General features: G+C 41.8%; 1 protein-coding gene across 1 annotated transcript in view; it reads left to right on the top strand.

The window, feature by feature from the left end:
• Nucleotides 1-7,963, top strand: part of LOC132895135 (serine/threonine-protein phosphatase with EF-hands 2-like) — a 29,148-nt gene extending 21,185 nt beyond the window's left edge. Inside the window, 2 exon segments of the mRNA XM_060935372.1 lie at nt 6,687-6,774; nt 7,448-7,963. Coding sequence (XP_060791355.1) covers nt 6,687-6,774; nt 7,448-7,668 — 309 coding nt within the window. The 3' untranslated portion in view covers nt 7,669-7,963.
• The last annotated feature ends 3,959 nt before the right edge of the window (nt 7,964-11,922 follow it).

The following is an 11,922-nucleotide window of genomic DNA, read 5'->3' on the forward strand; positions in this document are numbered from 1 at the left end:
ACCCCCGACATATCAGTCTTACTACAATTAGATTAGGTATAACAAGTATGAAAACAAGTGAAAAATCAACTTCTAATGTAGTATGCAGACAAATATTTCTTGAAATGATAATCATGTTAGTTGGTTACTTTCACTACGATGTTGTTCAGTCTTACCTGAGAAGACGCCACGGCACACCTGATGATCTCTCCTTCCGCGCTAACAGTGGTTGAAACACACTGAGCTAATGCAAACAGTCCTCGCGACAACCATGAACGCTCGGGAACTGGCTCATGTGGTTCATGTGCTTTGGAGGCGCGGGTAGGGAAGGGGGTGGAGACGCGGGGGGTGGGAGCATGGCGAGGGCGGGCGTGTTTCTTTTCAAAATATGGCTTGCGGGAACCGTTATTCCAAAATCTCGTACGACACCTTTAATAATTCAACTTCGTGGTAGTAACAGCAGCTGCTGCATCACACCACCGAGTTGATTATTTCCCTAAAACAGGACCACATGGAGTGTTTTATTCCTCTTATACAACAGCAGTTAAAAAGCATCACTAAGTAGCATGGTTCTGTTCAAACGTTTGCTTTGTGATTTTTTTCCCCCTCCATTCTACTATACCTGATTCGACAGAATATTAGTTTTATAACGGTACTTGATTAGGGTGACCAGACGTCCCGGTTTTACCGGGACAGTCCTGATTTGGGGTTGTGTGTCCCGAGTCCCGACAAAAGTCTGTCGGGACACGGATATGTCCCGGTTTTCGCCACTCGCGACGTTTGCGACTGAGCAGCGTGGGAATCATTAGCGGAGAAATGTCTGCATTTACTATTTTGATGAATTGACAGGAATCGCAAACTTTCCTGGTTACTGCCCCCTGGCCCTGTGGCATGGGTGTTTATTTAGCCACATTATTCCAGACAACAGAACGTGTTGCCATGCAACAATAAAATAAACATTAACTGGCGCGAATGTTCTTTGTCTAGCAGCTAGCAGCAGTAACGCCGCAGCAATTATGCCGAAAAGAAAATGTACCTTTTCCAAAGGTTTACAGGGCACCTACCCCTTCCTCCGAGAGGTGCAGAACAATGCGCACGAAGCCGACTGCACACACTGTAAGTGTTTTGTTCTTGTACTGAGTTGGGTAGCCTGTGTTGCAAATGCTGTGCGCTCCTGTGGGGGCTTTCCTCGGGCTGTCGCCCCTCTCCTCCTTTATTGCTGTTTTGTTTGAGTGTATATTTACAGAAGCCACGAGAGGCCCTTCATATAATCTTTTTTATTTACCTTGTTATCCCGAGATAACGACATAATTAATTCAGGATCTCGAGAAAACAACACAACTAATTCGAGATCTCGAGAAAACAAAACCGTTATTCTGAGATCTCGAGAAAACAAAACAATTCTTTCGATTACGTTCATTATGTCTTATATTAAATATAGTTAGTTTTTTTTTTTTTTTTCTTTTTTATCAGACATCTAATTTATTGGGTTTGTTTACCTGACATGTTTCGACGTACAACTTCCGTCTTCCTCAGAGTGTCACCGGATGTTAATTGGTGACGCATCTTTTATCAGCTGCTGTTTCTGAAGGCGTGGCCTTCCTGTCTGGTTTGACAGGTCGGTCACGCCTTCTACTGTCTGTTTACTGACTCTGGTAAAAGAACGGATACGGTGCACAACGGATAAACTAAATAATATCAACAGCGAACTACACAGAGAGACGGAAACTTTCAAACGCCGGTTTCCCCAAAACAAGGAAATGGAAATGGCAATACACGGACACTTGGCAGACATACACGAACAGGAATTCACAGAGACAAAAACCCGACAAATACGAAAACTGGACAAACTCATCGCACAGAAAAAGAAGGCAGAACCGGAGCACACACACATCAACGACAAATGGATTTACAACATATCAAGGTACAAACTCTCACAAGCAGAACGCAGTATACTAGCAAAAGGACTCAACTACGCTGTCACACCGAACCATATACCACACGACGAATTCATTCTGGCAACTGAATTAGCATGTGAGAAAATACAGGATCACGGACAAAAAGCAGCACTAAGAAACGCAATAGCTGGTATTTTGAAAACGGCCAAACCACCACCCAGTAACATCACCAAACAGGAAGCCAAAGCCATGAGAACATTAGCTAAAAATAAAGATATCACAATCCTCCCAGCAGATAAAGGCAGAACAACAGTGATTATGGACACTGATGAATATGAACGAAAAATGAATGAATTACTCAGCGACAACGCATTTGAAATATTAAAAAAAGACCCAACAGAAGACAAGAAAAAGAAACTTAAAGCACTACTAAAACCACTACTCGATGAAAATAAAATAGATAAGCAGGATTACAATCATTTAGTACCCACAGCCAATGTCATCCCCAGGATTTACGGCACACCAAAAATACACAAACCAGGAACACCATTACGCCCCATAGTAGATAGCATTGGTTCGGTCACATACAACTTATCAAAAGCACTCACCGAAATAATTAAACCATTACTAGGACTCACAGACCAACACTGCAAAAACTCAAAACATCTGGCAGAAGAACTAAAAAACATCAAAATGCAGCAAGATGAAGTTTTCATTTCACATGATGTCATATCTCTTTTCACCAGAACACCCACGGAAGCCACCATAGTACAAGACAAATTAAAAACAGACAGGACGCTCAAGAAACGCACAAACCTCACTGTACAAGACATCACTCAGCTTCTTCAATTCATCGCCACATCCACATACTTTCAGTTCAGGAATACAATCTACAGACAGAAGGAAGGTTTTGCCATGGGAGACCCACTATCAGCCATCATGTGCGGTTTTTTCATGGAGGATCTGGAGCAAAAAGCACTCACCACAATACCAGCGGAATACAGACCAACACTCTGGAAACGGTATGTGGACGACATATTGGAAAAAGTAAAGAGGGGACACACTCAACAACTCACCGACCATCTTAACACCATAGACAATACCGGCAATATAAAATTCACACATGAAGAAGAAACGGAGCAGTCAATAGCATTTTTGGATTTAAAAATACAACACACAGAAGATGGGGATATCAAAATAAAAGTACACAGAAAACCCACACACACCGACCAATATTTAAACTGGACTTCCGAACACCCCATAATGCACAAAATATCCGTAGTTAGAACATTACATGAACGCACAGCAATAATTACAGATCCACAGGACAAAGAACAGGAGGAACAACATATACAACACGCACTGAAGGCATGTCAATATCCACAATGGGCAATATCCAAAGGGGCGGAACAGGTTAAGAACAACAAAACACAGAAGAAAGAGAAAAAACAAACTAACAAACAAGAACACAGGGGAGTAGTTACATTACCATACATCAGGGGAATAACTGAACGCATTCAAAGAGTAATGAGGAAACACAATGTTAACACACCTGTCAAACCACACACAACACTCCGTCAGATCCTGGTGCATCCCAAAGACAGAATACATCCGGACAACAGATGCAACACCATATATGAGATTCCATGTAAATTATGCAATAAAACTTATATTGGGGAGACAGGAAGGAGTTTCAGCACAAGAAAACATGAACATAAGAAAGAGTGCGAAAAGGAGACAGCTACAAGACAAACCCGAACAAAAAAAGAAAAGGCACAACAGGAAAATTATAAGTCAGCTATAACAGATCACTGCAAAAGGGAAAATCACATTATGGACTGGGGGAATGCCAGAGTCATCCGCACAGAAGATAACAAACATCAGCGCTGGATCAGGGAGGCCATGGAGATCCGTAAGCGAAGCCCGAGGACCATCAACCGGGATGAGGGAGCATACATGCTCTCCCACACCTGGAGTGCCATCTTGCAGGGGACAAACAGACAGTAGAAGGCGTGACCGACCTGTCAAACCAGACAGGAAGGCCACGCCTTCAGAAACAGCAGCTGATAAAAGATGCGTCACCAATTAACATCCGGTGACACTCTGAGGAAGACGGAAGTTGTACGTCGAAACATGTCAGGTAAACAAACCCAATAAATTAGATGTCTGATAAAAAAGAAAAAAAAAAAAAAAAAAAACTAACTAAACAAAACAATTATTCCGAGATCTCAGCTGGATCACTGTATCTCCGTCGGTAGAGACGAAGCCGGGCCAGTCTTCTGCGGAGGTGCCGCGGACTCATCTCATCTCATCATCTCTAGCCGCTTTATCCTTCTACAGGGTCGCAGGCAAGCTGGAGCCTATCCCAGCTGACTACGGGCGAAAGGCGGGGTACACCCTGGACAAGTCGCCAGGTCATCACAGGGCTGACACATAGACACAGACAACCACTCACACTCACATTCACACCTACGCTCAATTTAGAGTCACCAGTTAACCTAACCTGCATGTCTTTGGACTGTGGGGGAAACCGGAGCACCCGGAGGAAACCCACGCGGACACGGGGAGAACATGCAAACTCCACACAGAAAGGCCCTCGCCGGCCCCGGGGCTCGAACCCAGGACCTTCTTGCTGTGAGGCGACAGCGCTAACCACTACACCACCGTGCCGCGGACTAATTTTGAAATTATCCCTTATTAAAAGACTTAATGCAATCTCTCCCTGTGTCAACCCCTGATCAAAATATTGCCTTATTAGGTGATCGATTATTCCAGACATTCTAATGACCAAAGTTGCGTCTATACAGAATGAGAAATAGCCCCAAAGTCAGCATATCACAAGTCTCTTGGCACACCTGAATGAACCATTTCTCAGCTGTTTACTCGAGATCATGAAATAATGGTTTTGTTTTCTCGAGATCTCGAATTAGTTGTGTTGTTTTCTCGAGATCCTGAATTAATTATGTCGTTATCTCGGGATAACAAGGTGAATAAAAAAAAAAAAGATTATATGAAGGGCCTCTCTCGGCTTCCGTAGTATATATTCTCAAATCACTTGTCTCTTTTTTGTTTCTGTTTAACATACCATTCTGACAGTTTGGCCATATTGCTGTGTTGAACAGCTTGTTGCACCTTCCAACACTTTTGTCCACATCTTCTTGCTTTATTCATTCAGTTGTGGGGAATGGTTAGTAAGGTTGATTCTGACCTAGGCTATGTTGAGGTCACATATCTACTTTTTAAGTTCATGCTATAGTGCATACAATTTTAGAGATATGTATAGCCTACATGTGCATATGCATTCTTCTTGGTGTTCTCACAAACAGGTGAAATAAATCAGTGTAAATGTGGCCTATGGACATAGCCTGGCCTATTCTCAGCCATTACAACATCTGTTATCTGACCATAATTTAACTGATCTGTATCCCACTATGCTACTAGAGAACAAAATGCCTGTTTGTTTTATTTCATGTGAGATGTTGATAAATGTGAGCTTCAACAAAATAAGAGCACCTCTCTGAGTGTCACGTTTACGTAAAAAAAAAAGGTGTGCGCGCACGAGCATGGTCGCGCGCAAAAGTGTCCCGGTTTCAGACTAGGGAAACCTGGTCACCCTATTGAGGTTTTTCACCCACGTGACCAAGTCATGTGATGCTGCCATTTTGGACATCACGGCTCGAATCAGTTTGAATGCGAGGAAGGCGACAAACGAAAAACATAAAAGAAAAAGGAGCGAGATGCAGAAAACACCTTCACTATCCAGCGACGTAGGGCATTTACAGGGCGAGCAGAGGGAGAGGTATTTGCAAAAATTGAGGTTAGCAGGCTTAGAGAACGACGTTTACCTGCTTCCACCAGGATTGTTCACTGACGTACGGAAGTACACGAAGCCCTCGTCTTTACCTGACTTCGGCCCACATGATCTGTATACCTATGTCGTTAAAAACCCATCGCCATACACAGGTACTGATCTGAAAGCGTATAAGAGTTTGGATGCCTACAAATATTTTGTGTCAGGCTGGGTAACATGCCTACATCAGCGGGTCGTCCCTGGAGCCGGTGGTCGCCATCTTATTACAGCTAAGGTTTGTTCACATTTTCATTTACTTTCGGTCCTCAGGATAAACAAAATGTTATTAAATGTCATTGAAATAACTTCTTAGTCTGTTGAGACATGGCCCGTTATAAATTTGCTGTTACCAGGCAATGACCAAGAACTGTATTATTAGGGTCGGTGTCTGTGTTGTAGCAGTGCACTAGCAGCTAGCTGTTAGCACTAGCTAATGCCAACAACAGTAGCTAGTATGTTACTGTAGCAATATTTACGTTCAGTCATTTGGATGACTGTTAAAACCTTTCAGTCTCAAGTTTTTCCTTTACTGGATTTACTAGTTTACTGTAATTATGATCCGGCAGCTATTTATACCGGATCCAGTGTAAATAGCTGCCGGAGCCGACGTCCGAGCTTGCCGGAGCTAGCGCGCTCGGGCAGGCTGGGAGCTAGCGCGCTCAGGCAGGCTGGGACGTTGGCTCCGGCAGCTATTTACACCGGATCCGGTGTAAATAGCTGCCGGATCATAATTACAGTAAACTAGTAAATCCAGTAAAGGAAAAACTTGAGACTGAAAGGTTTTAACAGTCATCCAAATGACTGAACGTAAATATTGCTACAGTAACATACTAGCTACTGTTGTTGACATATAGCTAGCTTGACCTTCAAAATGGCGGACACCGGGGCGTCACGTGACCCTGTGACGTCAGGTGAAAAACCTCAATACTTGAGGTCTCTCTCTCTCTCTCTCTCCACAGCTCGCTCATACAGGGCTCCTGGAAACCATGTACAGACACCACTCCAATCTCGAGACCATCTTCCGAATTATAGACACGGATCACTCAGGTAAGACGAAGAGGTCTCTGTACCATATTAGCCACACGGATATAACACAATTATGCATTTTGTGATAAAAGCATATAATTTGGTGCACTTATAGCCAAAGGCATTCCAAAAAACCCTGGACACTGAACCATCATGGATTTTCAGTCGGTCAACCATGGCAGCCTTTTTTCAAAATGGCCACCAGTGACGATTGTTTTCAGATCAGTTCTCTTATATGATATTGAAGTCATAGTTAAATTTATTTCCCATAGTTCCCATACCATAGTTCTTACGAATTGACATCAGGATAATACACGCAAGTCACTGAAAATTCAAGATGGCCACCATGACCGATATAAAAACGGTAATCGCAATAAAAATGGTACAGACGACTAGTCCGATATGGAAGATATCCATCTTTAAATTATAAAGTTTTTATGATGCAGAAATCAAATTTGGAACTTTAGGATTGGTCAGAAGCTTCCTCCAAGATCACAATTCTCACAATAACCACCATTTTTCCCAAGATGGCCGCCATGACCAGCATAAAAACTGAAAAATCATGATGGATCAATATACATTTTTCGAATGCCTTTGGTTATAAATGTACCAAATTATTTACTTTTAAATCACAAAATGTTCCATCGTTATGGCTTGACTCTTATGGTAATGGAGGACTCGTTCCTCCTCACAGGACTCATCTCATTGGAGGAGTTCCGTCAGACGTGGAAGCTGCTGAGCTCCCACTTGAAGATGGAGATCAGTGATGAAGCCATATCAGACCTGGCCATAAGCATCGACTTCAACAAGGACGGCAGCATCGACATCAACGAGTTCATGGAGGCCTTCAGGCTGGTGGAGAGCACAGTCGGAGCAGTGACCTCTGACCTTCTACAGCCTAAAAGCCTCTCATAGACCAGGCGTGGTCCAGGTTTAAGCATACAGCCAATGCAGCGAACCCATATCCAACGATGACGGCTGTTTGAATCTGAATTTGTGAATGCAGAAGAAAAAAAACAAACAAAAAAAACCCCACACCTATTTGTATTTGGACATTTGATTCTTTTTGGAAAATGTGAAACTGTTGCTTTTAAATTTCATTTTTAAGAATAATTGCTTAATTATTTCTCGAGTGAAGATAAATCAGTTCTTAATTGCGGTTTATCTTCACTGTAAAAAGTACCGTTTTGGATTTTCAGTAAAAAACAAAAGCAACCCTTTAAAAACAAAAAAGATAAAATGCAACATTTCAAGTGACAATGATCAAGCGTAACTTTTTAACTGTATGTCTAGTTTAGATTTCCTGCCGTAATTTTCCGTATTGCTGATCTAATTTGTTGTTTTTGGTTTATATTTATTTATAAAGATTCCATTAAAAATGAAGCCTCTGTCTCAGTCAGCTTGTTTACTGCACTGTTAAGTAAATAATAAATAATCAATAAAATTATAAGAGAAGCACAAGAGTTGAACATCATCAGCAAATTAGTACCACTATCATAAAAAACAACAAAGAACCCCTTCTATAGCTGGTTGTTGTTACAGTTATGAGGTCAAAGTTGATTATTTTCCAATAACAGGCAGTCCTGAAGTATTTTATTAATCTTATAACCACAGCGAGTGAGTTCTTTAAAAAAAAAAAGTTACAGCTTGATTTCTGACAGACACTAACACTGGAGACTCCTTCCATAAATGTTAACGACGTGTAGAAATATTATTACTACGTGACGAGACGCTAATCCTGTCCAGTCAAGGCAAGGCACGAGACAAATTAACAGCTTTAAAATGTTCTTAAAGTATCCTAAAAGTTTACGAAATGCTAAATTTCTGTGTATTTACTTATCACTTTAAGAATTCTTCTCGTAAAACTAAATGAATTTCCATCCATGACTTCTGAAAGATAATGAAACGCTGTTGAAAAGCACATTTATTAATATATCACTTAAAGCTAGACCGCCTTTCAGATTTTTCAAGTGTAGGTCATAAAAAGAATTTTCCCAACACCCAATTATTTTTGTTTAGTGACCGGAAGCTACTGAATTCGAATCACAGACTTCCAATTTTATTCATTTTTTTTTTAAATAGAACAATTAATGAATTTATCTCCACGTGGCCCAAAATTCTGCGCTACTTTTTCCTGCTTCACCATGACCCAATACAAGATACTACGTCACGCATCACATGGTGGGCTTTCCCCGTTCGCACAAGGCATTGTGGGATACAAATTTGAAACAGGAGAGAAAAATGGAGGACGTGAGTGTGCGAATGAAACGTGAAAGACCAACTACAGTAACGGAAAGAAAGCGAGAAGAAAAGACGTTATGTTATATACGAAGGAAAGGAAACGCAGGACCAAACTAATAAATATGGGCGCTCAGCGAGCACCTCGGTGTGATCAGCTGTTCGTTTAGCGACAGAATGATGGAACTGTCAGTGCACGCTCAAAGGGAAACCTGCGCATGCGCACACGGACTTCCTCTGTCTGCTTGACTGCGCCAAGCGAGTGATTTCATGCACATTATTTGCTTTAATCCCCTCAAATTAAATAACTTCCCAGCCACAGAATGACCTGATATTTTGTGAGATATTACAGAAATAAACATATCACAATCACCACATTTCAGACGGAACTAAATTTCACCGATTTTATGAAATTGAAAGGCCGTCTCGCTTTAAAGGTTCCTTTACGATTTAGATTAAATGCAATTAAATTCACGTTTTCACCTTGTAAGGGTTTATACATGCTGTCAATTATGTGTACGATAGAATCTTCTAGATTAGTTAAAATCTTTCTGAAAGTGCACAGAGTTTTTGATTTGAGACCCGGATCATGACAACAATCACGCCAGCGGCAGAAGGTTTTAAGAGAAACTGCAAAAGAGCAAACGTCACTGCGCATGACACGACAGAGCCGCGTGCTGTTTAGCGGACGCTGAATTTAATCCTCTGGATGGGTGTAAGACACGCAAGCGAGCATCTTGGGGTCCATTCAAAGTCCTTCCTGTGCTAACCAGGCCCTTATAGCATATCGGGCAGCGCTGATCTCCGTTTCTATATTCCTCTGCCTCTCATCTGTCACATAGCTAGGGTTACAGTAGGGGGTTAGTTCTTTGGACCATGATCTCCCAGTCGACAGGCGGACACGCTAACTAGTCAACTTGCAGTCAAATAGCGTAACACTGGGCCTTAAAATGAAAGATTTAACAGATATTAATGACCGAAAACTCATCTGGATTATAGACGGGTCTGGGGTGAGATGTCGGACCTGTTGTGTTGTGGACCGCAGAGAAAATGGGAAACGTTAAATATCAGAGCTGTGACAGTATTAAAATTATTTAAATCATTGATTTGTTTTAAGAAATGCCTAAAGATGGCTGCTTCATGGTATTAATGGTATTAGTATTTTACATGTTTTGGTTAATATTAACATGCATCAAGATTAATACAGTACATCGAGGATATTACACGGTGGTACGAAGATATGAAGTCTATCTTCGAGTGGTGAAGGTACAGTAGATACTCACAAGTGAAAATATTTTCAACCTGAGAAAATTAACTTCATACAGTGGGGCAAAAAAGTATTTAGTCAGTCATCAATTGTGCAAGTTCTCCCACTTAAAAAGATGAGAGAGGCCTGTAATTTTCATCATAGGTACACTTCAACTATGAGAGACAGAATGGGGGGAAAGAATCCAGGAAATCACATTGTAGGATTTTTAATGAATTAATTGGTAAATTCCTCAGTAAAATAAGTATTTGGTCACCTACAAACAAGCAAGATTTCTGGCTCTCACAGACCTGTAACAACTTCTTTAAGAGGCTCCTCTGTCCTCCACTCGTTACCTGTATTAATGGCACCTGTTTGAACTCGTTATCAGTATAAAAGACACCTGTCCACAACCTCAAACAGTCACACTCCAAACTCCACTATGGCCAAGACCAAAGAGCTGTCAAAGGACACCAGAAACAAAATTGTAGACCTGCACCAGGCTGGGAAGACTGAATCTGCAATAGGTAAGCAGCTTGGTGTGAAGAAATCAACTGTGGGAGCAATTATTAGAAAATGGAAGACATACAAGACCACTGATAATCTCCCTCGATCTGGGGCTCCACGCAAGATCTCACCCCGTGGGGTCAAAATGATCACAAGAACGGTGAGCAAAAATCCCAGAACCACACGGGGGGACCTAGTGAATGACCTGCAGAGAGCTGGGACCAAAGTAACAAAGGCTACCATCAGTAACGCACTACGCCGCCAGGGACTCAAATCCTGCAGTGCCAGACGTGTCCCCCTGCTTAAGCCAGTCCATGTCCAGGCCGGTCTGAAGTTTGCTAGAGAGCATTTGGATGATCCAGAAGAGGATTGGGAGAATGTCATATGGTCAGATGAAACCAAAATAGAACTTTTTGGTAAAAACTCAACTTCTTGTGTTTGGAGGAGAAAGAATGCTGAGTTGCATCCAAAGAACACCATACCTACTGTGAAGCATGGGGGTGGAAACATCATGCTTTGGGGCTGTTTTTCTGCAAAGGGACCAGGACGACTGATCCGTGTAAAGGAAAGAATGAATGGGGCCATGTATCGTGAGATTTTGAGTGAAAACCTCCTTCCATCAGCAAGGGCACTGAAGATGAAACGTGGCTGGGTCTTTCAGCATGACAATGATCCCAAACACACCGCCCGGGCAACGAAGGAGTGGCTTCGTAAGAAGCATTTCAAGGTCCTGGAGTGGCCTAGCCAGTCTCCAGATCTCAACCCCATAGAAAATCGTTGGAGGGAGTTGAAAGTCCGTGTTGCCCAGCGACAGCCCCAAAACATCACTGCTCTAGAGGAGATCTGCATGGAGGAATGGGCCAAAATACCAGCAACAGTGTGTGAAAACCTTGTGAAGACTTACAGAAAACGTTTGACCTCTGTCATTGCCAACAAAGGGTATATAACAAAGTACTGAGATGAACTTTTGTTATTGACCAAATACTTATTTTCCACCATAATTTGCAAATTAATTCTTTAAAAATCAGACAATGTGATTTTCTGGATTTTTTTTTTCTCATTCTGTCTCTCATAGTTGAAGTGTACCTATGATGAAAATTACAGAACTCTCATCTTTTTAAGTGGGAGAACTTGCACAATTGGTGACTGACTAAATACTTTTTTGCCCCACTGTATCT

This window comes from Neoarius graeffei, chromosome 12, assembly GCF_027579695.1.
Source record: "Neoarius graeffei isolate fNeoGra1 chromosome 12, fNeoGra1.pri, whole genome shotgun sequence".
NCBI classification, from domain to species: domain Eukaryota; kingdom Metazoa; phylum Chordata; class Actinopteri; order Siluriformes; family Ariidae; genus Neoarius; species Neoarius graeffei.